General features: G+C 44.0%; 1 protein-coding gene across 3 annotated transcripts in view; it reads right to left on the bottom strand.

Moving 5' to 3' along the window:
• Positions 1-19978, bottom strand: part of ATP9A (ATPase phospholipid transporting 9A (putative)) — a 148638-nt gene that overhangs the window by 82823 nt on the left and 45837 nt on the right. For all 3 annotated transcript variants that reach the window (XM_064276221.1, XM_064276222.1, XM_064276223.1), the window contains exons 5-8: positions 10100-10158; positions 8737-8788; positions 6532-6626; positions 511-591 (exon numbers count right to left, since the gene is read on the bottom strand). In XM_064276221.1, the coding sequence (XP_064132291.1) occupies positions 511-591; positions 6532-6626; positions 8737-8788; positions 10100-10158 (287 nt within the window). The remainder of the gene's footprint in view (positions 1-510; positions 592-6531; positions 6627-8736; positions 8789-10099; positions 10159-19978) is intronic.

Consider the following 19978-nt stretch of genomic DNA (forward strand, 5'->3'; position numbering starts at 1 on the left):
CTGTCTAGGGAGCACTGGGCTTCCATTCACGGTGGTGGGATAACGTGGAAAAGGGTCGTGGTGATGGTTCCCAAAACGAACACGATCAACATCACTGAATTGTACGTGTGAAAACTGCCGAATTGGCAGACGTTTTATCATGTATATTTTTTAGCACAATAAAATAAATAAGTAAACATTATGACAATAGCAACAGGACTTGTACAGATAAGAGGATGAGGGCCTGAAGGAGACAGAAAGAAACCGTTTTCAGACGCCAGAGTTACACTGATTATAACCACACCTGGCTCTGGGCTATTGGGTCATGACAGCTGATCCGAAGCTGGAAGAAATGCCCAGCGTGTCCACCTCCCTGAGAAACAATACACCAGCCTTCAGGGTGGGGCCTTCTTGAAGGAATCTGACCCCCACCTGGCGTAAAGTTACCAAGGACTGTCGACAGCTCTCGGTGGCCCCTGCCACTGACACACACTCTGAGGCAGGATTCTACATTAAGATGAGCATACTCACTCTGGTAAAAGTTCCCACAAAGTTGTGAATGTCGATATTTGGCTCCTCTGCATACACATACGACCGAATCTGAAGCAGATCCTGTTCAACAAAGGTAACGTTTTAGAGTTAAAACAAAGCCAGTTTACGACGAAACCCCTCAGGGGGCTCACTATTTCTTCAACAGCAACTGTCCTTCCAAACAGGGCAAAGGGACTCTTGAAATTATGGGGCTGGAGGAAAGTCTACTATTAAAGACATTTAGGAGTCAAAACACACAGTGTCACAAGACATGATGAGATGCCCAGTAGTAAAGACATTGTTGGCCGTTCACACAGCATTTTCCAAACTTGTTGAGGGGCGGAGGATATTATTCCCCAAACAGGCAGACCTCCTCTGCTAAACTCTGGTTTACAAGACTCGTTCGTGCCAACAGAAAGCAAGCTCCTCCGACAAGAGGTTACAGAGCACCTGCTCTGCCAGAAGCCCTGGAAAGGGCAGAGACATGACACAGCAAACAAGCAGCCGCTCTCAGACAGCTAAGACAGTGAGGACGAGGACGGAATCACGCGTCTTCACACGTCTTCGCAAAAGTACATTTCAAAGCACAATATGGGGCGGGAGAGAGGTGGGTAGGGGACTAACTGCCTAGGAGACACTGAGCTTCTGTTCAGGGTGATGGAAAAGTTGGAAACGGATAATGCTGATGGTTGTACAACAGGATGACTACAGTGTCACTAAATGATACGGGCGCGGAATGTTCAAACAGCAAATGTTTTGTTAACCTACATATTTACCAGAGTAAAAAAAAAATTAATAAAAGTGCTATAGAACAAATTGGGTAATACATATTACATTCACCAGAAAAAAAAGCAGAATATGTTCATTGGTATAAGACAGTGAAGAAGTGGTTACTTCCGGAACAAAGAAAAAAGAACAGGAGGGGGGCTGGGGGGCAGGAAAGGGATGTGCAGGAGGGGGAGGAAGAGGATGAGGCCCAGGAGGAGGCAGAGAGTGCCAGGTGAATGGCAACATGAATGTGCAAAGTCCAGAGGCAGAAAACCACAGGTCCAGGGACCGGAGAAGCACAGATGGTTCCTGACAGGAGATGGCAGGGAGGGGCTGGATCACCCAGCAGGTTAAAAGCCAGGCTAAAAACATTATGTCTTACACACACACACAAGGCACAATGATAGGGAATTTATTTTACGCTGATGTTCCTTAATGACTTTGCCACCTAAGGAGCAGATCCTTTGATGTGAGGGCTTGGTGGCTTCCTATTGCGAGTATGGGTACTTGGAGTACAAACGCCTGCTGCCAAGGATGAGGCTTTGTACAAACACAGCCAAGAGTAAATGCGGCTCCTCCACACACCAGCCACATGAGTTTGGAGAGACAGTAAACCCTTCTAGCCTCAGTCTCCTGACCTGTGAAATGGTCATGATCCAACACCCACACTGTAGGGAAGCAGTGAGAGCTAAGTGAGTCACTGTAGGGGGCTAGGCTCCATGCCTGCCATGTGGTAGGAGGCAGCCAGTGGTCACCATCATCATCAATACCAATGGCAGGACATGTGCACAACTAGGGGACCACCATACCCCACTTTGCCCTTGTTATTTTCTCAGTTGCTATCGAGTCGGCTCCCACTCATGGCGACTTTACGTATAACAGAATGAAACGCTGCCCGGTCCTGCTCCATCTTCACGGTCGCTGGGATATTTGAGTCCCTTGTTGCAGCTACTGTTGTCAGTCCGTCTCACTGAGGGCTTCCCTCGTTTCGCTGATCTTCTCCTTTACTCTAGCACTCTCCCTTGCACCTATTTATTTGCTGTTTCTTCTATCTTCCTCTCCTAAATTCCTCTTTCTTCTTTTCATTTTAACAAAATCCCTTCAAAACCAGCACCGCTAATCCTGATGGGCATGCCCAGATGTGCCTATGACTACTGCAGCTGGAGAGCCCTGGGCCCTGAAGGAAAGCCATTTGTGCTAAAAGCAGTTTCCTATTTAAAAACTACAGCTTCTGCCAGTAGCCTATTCTGGGGTTTCTCAGCTCTGACATGAAGAAGTTTCTTTTTTTTCTGCATCCCACTTTGGAGAATGGCTTCTGGGGTCTTAAACACTAGCAAGCGGCCATCTACGATGCATCAATGGGTCTCAACCCACCTGGGGCAAAGGAGAATGAAGAACACCAAAGACACAAGATAATCATGACCCCAAGAGACAGAAAGGGCCACATAAACCAGAGACTACATCAGCCTGAGACCAGAAGAACTAGATGGTACCTGGCTACAACCGATGACTGCCCTGACAGGGAACACAACAAAGAGCCCCTGAGGGAGCAAGAGAGCAATGGGATGCAGACCCCAAATTCTCATAAAAAGACCAGACTTTAAGGTCTGACTGAGAATAGAAGGACCCTGGAGGTCATGGTCCCCAGACCTTCTGTTAGCCCATGACAGGAACCATTCCCAAAGCCAACTCTTCAGACAGGGATTGGACCGGACTATGGGGTAGAAAATGATACTGGTGAAGAGTAAGCTTCTTGGATCAAGTAGACACATGAGACCATGTTGGCATCTCCGGCCTGGAGGGGAGATGAGAGGGCAGAGGGGGTCAGAAGCTACCTGAATGGACACCAAAATAGAGAATGGAGGGAAGGAATATGCTGTCTCATTAGGGGGAGAGCAGTTAGGAGTACATAGCAAGGTGTATATGAATTTTTGTATGAGACACTGACTCGATTCATAAACTTTCACTTAAAGCACAATAAAAATTTTTTTTTAAAAGTTTCTTTTTACACTACCTTCACTTGACCTCTCAAAGGGAGGAAGGGGTCATTTATAGGAAAAGGGAAGACAGAATTCTTTTACTAGAAAAATCTTCCTTTATAATCAAGATTAAATCAAAAAACAAACCTACTGCCGTTGAGTCAATTCTGACTCATAGCAACTCTACAGGACTGAGTATAGCTGCCCCATCGGGTTTCTAAGGCCCTACTGGAATAAGACTGCCCCATCTTTCTCCCGAACAGCAGCTGGTGGGTTTGAATTGCTAACCTTCCAGTTAGCAGCAGAGTTGTTAACCACTGTGCCACCAGGGCTCCTCATAATCAAGATTAGTGACCCTACAGGACAGAGTAGAACTGCCCCGTAGGGTTTCCAAGGAGTGGCTGCTGGATTCAAACTGTCAACCTTTCGGTTAGCAGCCATAGCTTGTCATAGCTCTTAACCACTGTGCCACCAAGGATCCATAATCAAGACTACAAGCTGTAAAATACTAGATAAACAGAGGATCGCCCACAAATACTGAAGGACAAAGAATGGAGACGTTAGCAGCCACAAAGAAAAATGAGGGCATGCTTTACGTCTTTATTAACCGACCACGCTTAAAATCAGAAAGACTTCACGTGGAAAATCTGGATTTCTGGGTTCTCCTTTGAAAACAATCAGGTGGTCTGGCAAGCTCAGGCCAACCATACTGCTTGGCCACAACAGTCCGGAGTTGAGTGGAGGCTCCCAGCCACCCCCGCAGGCAGGGCCTGTGCTCTCTATAACATGACCTACGCAACACCGTATGCGTGCGTGCTCACACAGTGGCCTCCACATGCCAACAAGAAAAAAGTCCAGAGGCACACTAAGTGAAGGGGGAAAAGAAGTAGCAGAATAATAAATACATACAGTATGACCCCATTTATGTAAAGCCACCACCCACATGCATATCTGTATTTGAATAGTTGTAAGCAAGTGTACTGGAAAGACCAGTACTGAATGTTACAAGCCACTTCCGGGAAGAAGAGAAGATTTGGGGCAGAGGCTATACAGCAAGGGTTCTTGCATTTGCCTTCCTAGCTTTCTGCACACACAATTTGACTTTTTTAAACAAGGATATATTCGTAATCTGTTAGCATAATTCCTCTCATCTAAAATTTTGTTTAAATGCTGCTCCCCTGTCAGGTCCCTTTAGGCCCACTGAGGCTGAGAGCTCTGTGACAAGACAGGCGGCTGTGTCTTACCCATCTCCGAGCCCCAGCCCAGGTCGAATCAGACAGGGGGACAAAGGCAGTGTTCACTAAATTGTGCCAACACGTTCAAAGACAAGACAAAGACATGCAAATGTGAGCTGCAGAATATGCAGGTCTCTTCTTATCCAGGTTGCTCTGGGCTGCCTCCAGAACAGTTCTTCACATCTCCTTGAGGAACAGAACCCTTTCTTTGGCGAAATCTTAACAGGAAGTACAATACCTCCCCTGGAAAGAGTCAGAACTACCCTCATTAGGTTAGTGGCGTCTCACAGGCACAGTGGGGCCTTCTAAGGATTCCCAGGGGGCTCCGGTACCACAGTCAGGAACTCACTGGTTTAGAATTCCTGGTTTAAATATTAACAGTAACCATGGTGTTATCTTACTTTTTATTGACCATGAAAAATAATTAGTATGGTGGCCATGTTTATTGAGATATTAGTTCTCCCAAGACATGGAACTTTCTCCTGGCCAGTTCTTCCCACGGAACACAGCAAGCAGTAGCATCAATCAGTACGGCCACAACACAGGAAGACCTTATGTGCTCCAGTTCATCTTTTCTGACCTCCACTGTAGCGTGCAAGTCTCTAGGTGTTTAAAATATACTTTAGGATTTTGTTTCACACAGATGATAGAAAAGAGCTGCCCACAGGTCACATACAAGCCATGTTGCTTGTCTTTAAACTTATCCTTGGGCTCACTCACTCTACAAATAGTGGCATGAATGAAGCAGAGCTGGCGGGAAAGCGTGGGGTCCTGGAGAGCTTTGGGCACTTGTTGGTTCCATCTAGTAAAGGCACCCCCTTGGACAGGGCCTGTGGCCTGTTCTGCACACTAGGTATACCGCCATGACCAGACAGGCAGAGCCCTGCTCTCCAGAACACAGCCCTGAAGTGAGGAGTGGGAATGCAGCAAGTGTCGTCAGGAGAAGCCCCTCAGAGAAGGTGCCTTGTGCACCTAAGTAAGTGACAGAGACACCCAGCCCGCTCCGCATAGAGAAAAAAGACATAGAAGTGTGCTTGGCTGGGAAGCCGGTGTGGCTGGGGCTGGTGGACAGAGAGGGGAAGGGCAGAAGCTGGGGTCTGAGAGTTAGCAGAGAGATAAGTTATGTGGGGCTTAAAGACAACAGGCACAAATGGGTAAGCACTCAACTACTCACCAAAAGGCTGGCAGTTTGAACCCACCCAGAGATGCCTCAGTGGAAGGACCTGGCAATCTACTTCTGAAAGGTCACAGCCACTGAAAGTCCTATAGAGCACAGTTCTACTCTGCATACATGGGGTCTTCACGAGTTGGAATCTACTTGTTATGGATTGTACTGTACCCCAAAAATATGTGTTGTAAATCCTAACCTCTATGCCTGTGGTTATAATTCCATTTGGGAATGGGCCATCTTTGTTATGTTAATGAGGCAGGATTAATGTAGGCAGTTGTCGAGTCAATCTCTTTTGAGATATAAAAGAGATTAAATGCAAGTGAGCAAGCAGAGATAGGAGAAGAAACAAGCCGAGCTACATGAGATTGCTCAGAAGCAGAAGCTCAGAAGAGACAAAGACCTTCCTCTAAGCCAAAAGAAAGAGAAAGCCTTCCCCTAGAGCCAGAGTCCTGAATTCAGACTTCTGGCCTCCTAAACTGTGAGAAAATAAATTTCTGTTTGTTAAAGCCACCCTCTTGCGGTGTTTCCATTACAGCAGAACTAGATAACTAAGACAGTACTCAGCAATAACTAACAACAACAAGATGGGAAGGCTTTGCACGCTTTCAGGAGAGGGATGGCATGTTCAGGCTTACCTTTTAATTTTTGCTAGGTACCTCTGGCAGCATTCTTTTGATTCTGAGCTTTCCTCAAAAAGCTTAAGCCCTGGCATGAAGGGCTGCATCTGGCATGACCACAATCAGCTGGAACCAACAAGCACTCGAAGCTCTCCAGAATCTCACATGTCCCCACCAATCTTACTGCACGTTTAACATCTGGCCCCCAGTGGCCTCTGCGTTTGAGAGCCTCTGCATGGAAGGCCACTCACCGCAGCAGTGGGCAGCCTCTGCGTGCAGGCCACAGGGAGTCGGAGCTTCCAGTCTGTCTCCCCGTCCAGCTGATCCGTCCGCAAGAAGCAAGACCCTGTGGAAGGAAGCAGGGCACTGTCTATTCCTCTGCAATTTAGCAATCTTTCCCTGGGTCACAAATGTGCCATTGGCAGTTCCTGCTCTGGTCCCCTGGTAAAAACAGCCAATTAACGCCTATTGGCCAGAAGGGCAAATAAACACCATATTCCCTACTTCCTCCATAAGTTTTGGGATCAGAAGGACCTGGGTTCAAATCCTCGCTCCACCACTCACTAAGCCTCAGTGTGTCCTCATCTGTAGAATGGAGGAAAATGCAGACTCCTCATGCTTATTTTAAGGACTCGGTGGGACAGAGAACGGGAAACACTCCACATGGTGACTGTCACATGGCAAGGGCCAGGGACATGAACCATCACCGTAACCACCATCCAAGGCCACCCAAGGCAGGGCTTCCAAGCACCTTCACAGGAACCAGAGCACATGGGTTCAAGTCCTGGCTCTCCTTCTTACTAGCTGCAAGTCCTCAAGTAGTTCCTTATTCTCTCTGAGCCTCCGTTTCCTCATTTGCAAAAAACAAAGATGAAAGCAGTGCTTGCTCACAGGTGGCTGTGAGAATTGAAAAGCTGATCCATGCAAACTGCTCAGGGCAGTGCTGACTGGGGGAAAGGCCCAGGTGAGCGTCTAACCTCTGCGGTAGGTGCACACATTTCACAGACGTACACTTCAGCGGGACATAAGGGTACATGCCTTCATCAGAGAGAACATGTATTAAATTTCCTGGAGCCGTGACTAGGACTTCTAAGGAGAACACTTCAAATTATAATTTTTTTTTTTTTTTTTAAGAAAGAGAGAACATTTCAGGGGCCCTAAAACCAAATGCTCCATTTTCATTGAATAGCACACAATAACCAATTTGAGGACAAAGCTGTGTTTTGTTTTTAAAGTCTGTTTTAATCCAGTATCTTCTGTCTCCTCTCATGATTATTTAATACACTGTGAACAGAAAACTTCGTTTGTACTTTTACCCAATTCATAATAAAATGGGCCGCAGCAATGTCAAAGGAATATAATGAAAGTTTTCTCAGAGGTTCAAAGAGCTCTGCTTGTGCCTTACAGGCAAGAGAAAACGGCCTTGTTTCCTCAGAATCGCTTAAGTAACCAAAAAAAAAAAAAGAGATTTTGAGTCAGCTGGTAGGATCAGCAAAGTCCCTGGCTGGTGCAAAAGGTAAACGCACTCTGCTGCGAACCCAAAGGTTGGAGGTTCGAGTCTACCCAGAGATTCCTCAGAAGAAAGGTCTGGCAAACTACTCCTGAAAATTCAGCCACCGAAAATCCTGTAGAGCACAGTTCTACACTGGCACACACAGGGTCGCCATGCACTGGAGTCAACTCCATGGCAACTGGTTTTGGTTTTTGGTGGGTGGGCAGGCCAGGGTGGCAGCCACACCAAAAAATCACTATAGTGAGGATAGGTTTTATAGAGACGTGAGAGGTTCACGCAAGCAAACAGGAGCTATAAAAAAACCCAAAACCAAACCCATTACCGTTGAGTCGATTCTGACTCACAGTGACCCTATACAACACAGTAGAACTGCCCCATAGGATTTCCAAGGAGCGGCTGGTGGATTTAAACTGCCAACCTTTTGGTTAGCAGCCGTAGCTTTTAACCGCTGTGCCACCAGGGCCCCAAATAAATTGACGGGTGCACGTTCACATGACCCCAGTACTCACAAGCTAAGGACAGAAAAAGCAGCCTACCCTCTGCCCAGTTTCTCTACCCCTCAATCTCCTCACAGCACCTCTCTCAGTATTTCCCCAACAAGAGCGAGGATTCCTGCTCACATACATTGGCCAGACACCCTTCTTCATCCCGCTGAGTCCTAAAGCTGAGATGACACAGCCCACAGAGTGAAAACACAGCCACTGTGTGTTATTTCACCAGCTGTGACTCAGCAAGGCTTCAACTAAGGGCATCTTTTTAATGACCGAAATCTATTGACCTGTGGGGACCAGAAACATTTTTTTAAAAGACAACTCATGATTCGCCCCCATGGCTCCAAAATTATATCTACTTCAAAATTATATCTACATTTTCAAATGATTATTTTGCCAAATTACCACTGAAAGGTTAATGGTTATTTTCAAAATTGATGCCAGATGTTTACCGTTTTTTTCTGATGTCCTCAGAAAGATCATGTCAGCAGGGACCCGCTGGTTCTGTGTTATGAAAAGAAAGACCATCACTGTGAAGGCCCATGTGTGGGTCTCGGCTCCCCCGACCCCACCTCCCGCTTCCCTCAACAGGGAGGGGAGCTACCAAGCCCGACAGCGTCTTTTAAGTTTCTTGTCTTTGTCAAAGACAGATTTGGGAATTTATTTCAGTTTGAATCTGAGAAATCTTGCAATCTGCGGTTACTTTACTAATCCTCTATTGAAATCTTGTCTCGGAAAGAGAGCTCCTAGTATTCTGCGGAATCCAACCATCCCCTCCCGCGATTCCAACCAGAGGACGCCCGGTCTAAACCCTGCTACTTGAGCTGGCTTTCTTCCCAGTTGCCCGCAGACACTAAAGATATACGTATTCTCTCTATACTCATGCTTTCTGCTTCTACCAATTTTCCTGCTTGATGTTTGACTTCTCGTGGGATTTTCACAAGGAAGTAAAGTAGTAAGAAGCAACAAAAGCCATTCTCAAAAAAAGAAAAAAAGGGGGGGAGGGCACCAACAGCAGCCCCGTTTAATTACAAACAGGAAAGAATATAACATAAAGGGGTGTGTGTGGTTCCTCTGAGCTGCCACCCAGAAAAAGTTTCACTTTACTGCAGATCAACTTTGAATTCTAGGATTTAACCCTTTTAAGGAGCATAGTTCACTTCCTGCAGAAACAAGTTAAGACATAATCCTTTTCTAATTAAATATTATTCCCAGGCTCTCCAGGGCCACCCCTTAAATCCAGTACCTTCCGACTACACACTGTCATAAACAGAGATAAGTACTTGTTCAAGTAACAAAGACATTAACGCCACTATTTGGGGGGGAAAAAAAGGTATTTTTTTGGCCTTTTCACTGTTGTCGTATGATACTTAATGCCTGCTCCCCATAAAATGGTGGAAGAGCACAATATTTAAGTCGTTGAATTCAAGCAATAATTTCTCAAAAGGTAAATTAGATAAATATTTTTCAGCGCACACATAGCAAGCTGATTTCTGGGGAAGGTTTTATGATACGTACCAAAAAATAGATTCTAAACAATAATAAATACATCCAAGAGAAAAATCAAAATTTGTACTTGTGTTTGTAAGCAGGGTTTCTGGCTCATCAGCACACACAAACCCTGAAAAAAACTTTTGTGTGTGCATCTCATGGGAAATAGATTTTTCTCCACAGGCAAAGCTGGTGGATAGAATTCGCAAGAGCATGCATTCAGTTAGTCTATCAGATACACAAACTGCACGTTAGGATGATTCCCTAGGGTGGCAAAGACAGTACAATGGGCAAATCCACTAGGAGTCGCAAGACTCAACTCACCTTTTCGACAATGATAAGATCTCCAACTTGAATGTTGGAACTCTTCACCTTCACTGTCCCTGAAAAGAAACAGGTCCAAGATGCATCAGTGTTTTAATTCAGTTCAATTTGGCTTGTCTTTATAGTGTCCACTCACCTGTAACATCAATACAGCACACCCAGAAGTATGTGTGCCCCCAACACCACCATCAGCTCCTACCTCTCACAGAAAAGGTTCACCTGCTGCAAGACTGCTCCAGAAGTTAAATGAGGGATCCTCATTTGTAAGGCACTAAAATAACTCAGGCCATTCAGATGTCTGTCCTCAAGTAAGATTGTCCAAATGGTGCTTTAGAAGCTTCTCTAAATCGGAACCAATGGAGATTCCTTCCATTCAGCCTCAAAAACACCAGTACCAGTTGTCATTGAGTCAACTCTGACACATGGTGGCCCCGTGTGTGTCAGAGTAGAACCGTGCTCTGTAGGGTTTTCAATAGCTGGTTTTTTGGAAGTAGATTGCCAGGCTTTTCTTCTGAGGTGTTCCTGGGTGGACTCGAACCTCCAACCTTGCAGTTAACAGGTGAGCATGTTAATTGTTCGCACCACCCAAAACCAAACCAAACCAAACCAAACTCTTTGCCACTAAGGCGATTCTAACGCATAGCAACCCTATGGGATAGGGCAGAGTTGCCCCATAGGGTTTCCAAGGAACAGCTGGTGGATTCAAACTGACGAACGATTGGCAGCTAAGCTCTTAACCACTGTGCCACCAGGGCTCCAGAAATGAGTAAACCACCCAAAACAGGGAGTAAAGAGAGGGTCTAATGTTCAACTTTACAGCCCAAGCAATTCCTCTTGCTCCGCTAGGGGTCGACAGAAAAAATACACACAGATACACTGTTCTCTCTGGTGAGTTTATTCAGAGGAAGATCATAAATTCAACATGGCCCTTGGTGTCAATAAACTTTTCCTTCACCTGAGCTTGTCCCAACTTTCCCAAACATAAATTTACACATTGTCTTTGGTTTTATTACTAAAATTTATGCAGTGGCCTGACCCAAGCTACCACGCTTGTGTTCAGATTTTCAAGACCTCGTTACAAGTTTTCTCCGAAAACCTAACTCAAAGAACAGCGTATCTTATGTTTTAATTCTCATTAAATAATAACTGTGTGTGTGTGCATGTTAAGGAGACTGAGGACAAAGTCAGGAGAAATAGAGTAAACGGGTTAACAGTGATTCTATCTGGGGAGATGGGGGATTTGTCTGACACATTCTTTCTAACTTCACTTTTTTTTTTTAATTTTACAATAAGAATAAGGTGCTTGTCTAACAAGAAAAGAAACTACACTAAATAAATTTAAATGAGTTACCATTTTATAACTGACCAGGCCCAGATTTTTCCCTTCCACAGCTGAGTCCTGATTTATGATCAGTTAATTTGAACTTTGCCTCTCTCTGACTATCTGTTCTACTTCAACAAAAAACCCTTTCATCCTCTGGGTTTGGACAGCAGCTCCTAAGTGACCTCGGCAGGCCGATTCTTCCTACAAATACTCTTGTGTACCTGACTGTCCATCAGCCACAGGCCACTACTGCCAACTCAGGAGAGCCGCCTAGCCACAGTGTCATGTCGTCACCTGTATTCCAGCCACGGCTTCACTCATTAGCACTTGAAGGATGACTCTTAGCTTCCACAAAGTCAGACCCTCAGACTCCCCAGCTCTACTACTGACAGACGCACAGTGCAAGCCATAAATTTGAACTTCTCGCCCCAGGTTGCCATTTTTTGGTGATCAAAAATACGCAATTTGAAACAGAAATGTTCGAAACACCAATGTTCACTGCGGTACTAATCACAATAGCCATAAGGTAGAATGAGCTGAAACGGCCATCATTAATGGATAAACGAAATGTGAAGCACACATACAATGCAATATCACAGAGTTGTATAGAGAAACAGAGCTCTGGCACATGCTACAACATGGATGAACCTTGGAAACACTATGCTGAGTCAAATAAGTCAGACAGAAAAGGTCATGTTGTATGATTCCACTTCTACGAAGTATCTAGGATAGGAAAGCATTCAGAGAGCAAAGTTCACTGGTGGTTACCAGGGGTGGGCAGGAGGGAGGGGAAAGGGGGACTCGCCACTTCAGGGACACTGAGCTTCTGTTAAGGGTGATAGGAAAATCTGGAAATGGATAATGATAATGGCTGGACAACACGATAAACATAACTAATGTCAATGAATTGGACATGTGATGAATGTTGAGAAGGCAAAAGCTGACCCTCCAATTTACCAAGCACGAGGCCCTTCTCCGGGGACTGGTCCCTCCTGATAACATGTCCAAAGGAAATTAGACGAAGTTTTGGCATCCTTGCTTCTAAGGAGCTTTCTGGCTGTACTTCTTCCAACACAGATTTGTTTCGTCTTTTGGCAGTCTGTGGTATATTCAGCAGTCTTCACCAACACCATCATTCGAAGGCGTCAATTCTTCTTGGGTCTTCCTTATTCATTGTCCAGCTTTCACATGCATATGAGGTGACTGAAAACACCATGGCTTGGGTCAGGTGCGCCTTAGTCCTTACAGTGACATCTTTACTTTTTAACACTTTAAAGAGATCTTTTGCAGCAGATTTGCCCAATTGTTTAATTTCTTAACTGCTGCTTCCACAGGTGTTGATTATGGATCCAAGTAAAACGAAATCCTTGACAACTTTGGTCTTTTCACTGTTTATCACGATGTTGCTTATTGCTGTGACAATTTTTGTTTTATGTCAAGGTGCAATCCATACTGAAGGCTGTGGTCTTCGATTCTCATCAGTAAATGCTTCAACTCCTCTTCACTTTCAGCAAGCAAGGCTGTGTCATCTACACAATGCAGGTTGTCAATGAGTCTTCCTCCAATCCTGATGCCCCATTCTTCTTCACATAGTTCATCTTCTCGGATTACGTGCAGTTCTACTCTGTCCTATAGAGTCGCCATGAGTTGGATGAGTCTGTAAAGATTACAGCCTAGAAAACCCTATGAGGCAGTATGACTCTGTCACATGGGGTCGCTGTGAGTCAGAAATGACTCAACAGCACCCAACAACAACAACAACAGCACCCAAGTCGGCGGCGGGGGGCACCAGGAAGGAAGAAACAGGGAGAGAAAAAGGGAACCCAAGTTAGAATGGTGGACTAGCTGAGCAGATTGTATCAGGGATTAACTCACAGAATGAAAAAACCTTTTAAGATTGTGGAAAGGGCCCAAAACACATTAAACGTTGTTCTGGAGCTTTTGCAAACATTCTCGCAAAAAAAAAAAAAGGAAGAGCAAGTTAGAGAAGCACTCTGGCAGAACTCCTGGACTTCTAACAAAGAAGCAGGAGAAAAAAGCCGGCACTTTTACAATTCCCTATCTCAGAAGAGAACAGGGACTCTCCGAGGGCCATCTGATTGGACAGAAAATAGACTCTCACAACACTCCATTCAAGTTGGCAAGCATACTTCCGAAGCACTCCTGATTTTGTTCCTCTCTCTTCCCCCACAGGGCCCCAAGATACAAGTGTTGTTGTTAGGTGCCTCCAAGTCGATCCTGACTCATAGCGACCCTTTGTGACAAAGTACAACCGCCCCACAGGGTTTCCTAGGCTGTAATCTTTACAGAAGCAGATCGCCAGGTCTTTCTTCCCACAGAGCTGCTGGTGGGTTTGAACCTCGGACACTTTGGTTAGCAGCCGAATGCTTCACCGTTGCGCCACTGGGGTTCCTTAGGATGGAAGTCGGGGCAGCTTTATGGGTGAGCAATCTACGCAGTCACACTGGCCTTGCTTTCATGCTCTGTCGTCATCACCTAAAATTCTCACTGATTTTGGAACGAGGGGCCCCGCCATTTCATTTTGCACTTGTCCCAGCAAATTACACAGCTGTTCCCAAATGGAAATGAAAGCCCCCGTAACCTCCTTTATAAAGTGCCCAGAAAACTTGGCCCTGCCCCAAGACTCAAGTTGCAGAAGTCGTAAGTTTTTCCCCAGGACCTCTCCTCTCATTTGGATCCTAACACCCAATCTCCAAACTTAGGCTCTGGGATTTTTACATGCATTTGCAAAGACACTGCAGGAGTTGGGGATTTTTACATGCATTTGCAAAGACACTGCAGGAGTTGGGGAAGAAACTTTTGCAGAGGTTAAGTGGAAACCCCTTTGCCAGCCACATCCTAAATCATTAAATAACTTCTAGGGAATAAATTTATCCCTTTCGGCTTTCACCACTTCACCCAAATCGCCTCGGAGTTTATAACAGGGAACAAACTTCCAATTACCAAAGCTGTTTATTTCTGTAGCGATGGGCTCCAAGCCTTTCATAAGCAAACCTATTGAGCCTGAACCCTGCCTTTGCATGGGTGACAGCTTCAGAATAAGGGCAGCCTGTCTACACTGCGGGGAGAAACCAGATGTTTCCCTTGAGTCCAAGCAAGTAAACGACAATTCAGTCAAACTGTAGAACAGCCAGCAAAAAAAAAAAAAAAAAGTTGTTGTTTTTTTTTTTAATAAATTCTGGGGCACGAGTATGGGTGGGCCTATTTTTTGATCCTGAACACCTCCAGCTAAACTTCTATTTTTCATTGTGCACGCAGGACACTGGCTGCTTTTATGGATCTCTAACGACAATCTCCATGTGCTAACCCTGGTTAATGTATTACTCTCTAATCTTCCTGTCACAGTGATGAGTTGTAAATTCTGCAGCCTGTGTACATTTCCTGGGGTTGACATTAAAATGTCTCTGCGGACCCAGCGGAGTTCAGAGGTTTAAAGTTGAAATTTTCATATTCAAATAGAGTTGTCTGCATTCACCGCTCCCCCACCCCACCCCCGCCCAAAACCTATGAAAAGCCTGTTATTTGAAAACCGGCAAAGGGCTGAAAGGTATTATTATAAATACCGCTGCCACTTTCAGGGCTTTTGTTTAAAGAGGGGGAGCTTTAAAAAAGACCGTTGAAGTTTAAACGTATCATGTTTACATCCAACAGAGGCTTTTACAATAAATTTATAAATGGTCTTCCCTGTTCCCTGTTTACAGGGCCCAGCAATGATCAAATCGACTACACCCTGGCCAGGGAGGCAGGAATACCTTTTGGGAAAGACAAGAGTGCAATTTGTATGTGAGCTTTTTCAGGGTTTTCTTTTCTTTTTTTTTTTTTAATTAAACATTAGGTCAGTTCACATATGATTTGTAATAAAGTGAAATCAGTAATTTGAACGAAAAAAAAGAAATGAGACTTGTGGATCTGAAGTAACAATTTCGTGCCTGTCAGAGAATGTATGAGAAAGTGTTGGACAAAATCTGTTTGAAGACTTAGAGTAAGTCTTAAATAAAAAATCCATCAATAAGACTCAAAAATGCTGACACTCTGAATCTTCATGAGAGGCACCTGAGAAGAGGGGTTCTCTGCTCACTGGACTGTATGTGAGATCCTTTATGTTTTGCTGCAGCAACATCACAAAGTCTACCTCTGAATTCTCTGTAAAAAAAAAAAAAAAACCCTGGGGCATGTCTTAATGTTCTCCCATGACTGTTTTCACTTTGTTCATGCTATACAGAGTTCATACTTTGAAAACATAAATGGTGCTTGTGTTTAAGAAGACAGAGTTTCCATTTAATTACCTATTAGCTAAACAACTCTCTCCATTAACAGACCCATGTTTCCTACACTAGTCTACCTTCTCCTGATTAACTCCAGTGAAATACAAGTCCCACCCCAAAAAGCATGTATATAGCCTGAGATCTCAAAACTTCATCACATTAATGGCAATCCTAAATCATGGTCAAAAGTGGACCATTAAATTGGAAAAATGAATTAAAATGGAAATTTAAATTGAATTAAATAGGAAAAATGACATAATCTCACATGGAGGTAAGATCCTTGGAGTTACTGGCAATTCTGTAGCTGTGAGAAGGTAAAGGGGGCAGCCGTGCTGAACTATCTGGAAAGAACTGGGGAAGAGCAAAGATACTTCCACGCAGTCAGGTGGAGAATAAGACAGTTCACACCAAATATGCATGTACCTGGGTCTAAAACGCTGAAAACAGGGAGGATGACCTCCATTTTGCTTATGACTTACGGCTAACTGTCCATCCAGATGTCCCCAGCAGCAAAGACTCATGGGCAATTGCACACATTATACTTATGCTTACACTTTCTTTCAGGGCTAATGATCTGTTTGTTTCATTTAGCCCTTGATCCAAAGAAGTTAGTCCACCAGGCATTCCTGGCCTGAAGACCCACAGAATTCGCCTTGTGAAAATGCCAAACCCGATTTCTCTCACTACCTTTCATAATCAAGGGAGATCCTCCAGAATTAAACCAGGGGGTTGAGGAAGGAAAGCATAAAGTGGAATACTTCATTCACTAATTATTCTTTCCTGCCCCAACCCAAGTCCTTTGAGTAATAAAACTAAGTTTTTCTGGGTCTGCTACTACTTCGTGGCCTCTTTATTAGCTTTGGGATTTCCAGTGCCATTGAACACTGTTCCTTTGGGAAAACAGCTCTGTAATTAAAGCCATAAAAACTGATAAAGGTCTGAGAGCTTCTCTTTTTAAGTCTCTGACCGTGTTTAAATATGGATTTCAAGTAGGAAGGTAAAGGGATGCTCATTTACCTGGAAACATTGTCCCTACATGACTTTTAACCTTTAGCTACATCATCACAGACAGGATGCTTCCACTTTCTGAGCCTCAGTTTCCCCATCTGTAAAAAAAAAAGCTACCTCCAAATCAAACCAAATCTGTTGCCGTCGAGTTGATTCCAACTCATAGCAACACTATATAGGACAGGGTAGAACTGCTCCCTAGGGTTTCCAAGGAGCAGCTGGTGGATTCAAACTAGCAATCTTTTGGTTAGGGGCCAAGCTCTTAGCCACTGGGCCACCCGGGCTCCAAGCTACTTCTAAAAGCTATTTAAAAAATTATTGACAAGACCTTGTCTAGCAACTGACTGGCTTATGGTAGACGTTAAGTAAATTACTAAGTCTTATTTTTGTTCTCCTGCTTTTCAATTTGGGCAGCATTTTTCAAATGGCCCGAATGTTACCTTCTCCCACAGCACGCCTTGTATGTGAATTCTTTAATGGCAAAATCAACCTTCCCAGAGTCAGCTTCTCACTGGCCTACGTTGTCTTTTCTTCTGTTCTCCCAACGGCTGCTCTTGTTATGGGGAGGAACAAGAAGGAGCCAAAATCTGGGTGTTTTGTACCCTGCACACTCAGCTAACCACCTGTGCCTTAGGCTCAATTTCATGCACCTTCTGGAGAACTCTTTCCCAGGTAGGCTTCACAGACAGGCAACTGGGCAGTCGCATGGGGCCATGTGCTCAGAAAGGCCCGTATCTGGTTTAATGCCCTGCTGTCACCATCTTGAAATTCTTAATAATGTTTGAACAAGGGGCCTGCATTTTCATTTTGCCCTGGACCTCACAAATCATGTAGCTGATCCTACTTTCTTCCTTCCTGCAAGACTTAGGATGAGGGTCACCTCTTCTAGGAAGAAGACGTCGATAGCTGTTTGCTAGGCTTCTATCACCCCTGGCTCCTACCACTAACACTTAAGGGATGCCTGCTGCTAAGCCATCAGCACTGGCCTTTCTGGAAAACACTGAGTCCCAGGCATTGTGCTAAGTTCTTCCCACGTATGGCTTATCTCATGTGCTTAGAACCATCTGCTGAGCTGTTTTTAGTTGCCTTCCTATTGGCTCCAACTCATGGCAACTTTACATGTGACAGAATGAAACGTTGCCCAGTCCTGTGCCATCTTCATGACTGTTGATATGTTTGAGTCCACGGCAGCTATTGTGTCAATCCATCTCACTTAGAGTTTCCTTCATTTTCACTGGTCCTCTACTTTACCAACCATGATGTCCTTTTCTAGCAATTGGTCTTTCCTAAGGATATGTCTAAAGTAAGCAAGCTGAAGTCTCATCATCCTCTCTTCTAAGGAACATTCTGGTTGTATTTCTTCTAAGACTAATTTGTTCTTTTGGCAGCCCATGGTGTATTCACTATTCTTTGCCAACATCACATTTCAAACACATCAATTCTTCTTCTGTCTTCTTTTTTCATTATCCAACTTTCTCATGCATATGAGGCACCTGAAAAGACTGTGCTGTGGGTCACATGCACCCAAGTCATCAAAGTGACAACTTTGCTTTTTAAAACTTTAAAGAGCTCTTTTGCAGCAGATCTGCCTGACGCAATATGTCATCTGATCTCTTGACTGCTGCTTCCGTCGACACATCATTTTTGATCCAAATAGAATGAAATTGTTCACAACTTCCGATAAAGTTGCCCCAGTTTACTGAGAGGGTTAAGTGATCAGGTGGACGCGGGACAACAGAACCCAGGGAGAGTACACGCTCAGAACCCCTACTCTTGACCACCAGGAGCTGGGCTTAGAACCAACCAGGAACACAATCATTAAGAAAGGGGACACTCTTATGAGGGCTACCACACTCAAGCCACTGAAGTATAGCTATTAGTTACATCTATATAATTAAATCACCTGTTTGCATGTTTGAATACATCACTGGACTATGAACGTCTTGAGGCCTGGCCCTTCATGTTTACCTCTGTAATCCAGAAGTCTATCATAGACTTAGCCAGCAATGGACTCTCAAACATTTCTTAAAAGAATGAATAAATGGCCATTTCCATGCGAGTAGCTAATTTTATTATTAAAATACTTCAAATGCCTCTTATTAAGCCATGACATTTGCATTAACAACTAATCCAACTGGCATGCTGTTTCAGACACATCTCGAACAAAGTAAGATCATCTAAAAGGTTAGAAACAGTTATTTAAGAAAAAAAAAAAAAGGCGTCCATTTTCCCTCTCAATTGTGAGTTCTTTATTATCAGGGCTTTTTAGTTCAGCCGTTTGAAATCAATTTTTTTTTTTTCTTAAAGTAAGTTTGAAGGTTTTTCAATTTGGTTAATTTAAAACCTCTAAAACTTGGGCAGCGTCCCAATATGAATCGGTGGCATTGACATTCTTCAAACTATACTAATGGCCGCTAAAAAGATTCCTGTGGTGAACCTACTCTTGAGGAAACATCAGACAGATGCAAATCAAGGGACATGCGACAAAGTAAATGGCCTGAAACCAGCCTGTTCGGATTCAAAAACGTCAATGTCCTAACAAAGAAGATCCCAAAGCTGTGCCACGTTAAAGGCTAAAGTGACAGGACAATAAATTTAACTGTCAATCCTGGGTTACTTCTTGGACCAGGAAAAAAAAAATGCTATAAAGGACATTACACAGACAACTGGCAAAATTTGAATAAGGACTGTAGATTAGATTAACAGTATTGTATCAAATTTACATTTCCTCATTTTGATAATTATACTGAGTTGTATAAGAGGAATGTCTATTCTTAGGAGTCACACACTGAAGTATTTAGGGGTACAAGGGAGTGATGTCTGCAATTTAATGGTTTAGGACAAATACACACACACACACATAAGGTGTGGCAAACCGTTAACAACTGATGAATCTGGGTATAGGGTATACAGGAGTTCTCTGTATGATTTTTTGTAACTTTTTACTAGTTAGAAATTGTTTCCAAACAAATACATCCTCTGAATTCTATTAGCAGGAGTACTGCTATGATTAAACAGGAAATGCCTTAGAATGTAAGCAGATATCATGGCATATAATCTAGTGATCGAGGACTTGATATTCTCGCTTCTAAGTATTTTTGAATTCTAAAAATATGGGTGAAAATACATTTAAGGAATTCGTGTGATAAAAAGAAGAGTTCTACAGGGCTATGCATGTAAACACACACACACGCACGCGTGCATATACATATACAATTTGTTTCATTTTGCTTTTGAACTTACTCAACGAAGAGGTTAGTG

This window comes from Loxodonta africana, chromosome 24 (assembly GCF_030014295.1).
Source record: "Loxodonta africana isolate mLoxAfr1 chromosome 24, mLoxAfr1.hap2, whole genome shotgun sequence".
NCBI classification, from domain to species: domain Eukaryota; kingdom Metazoa; phylum Chordata; class Mammalia; order Proboscidea; family Elephantidae; genus Loxodonta; species Loxodonta africana.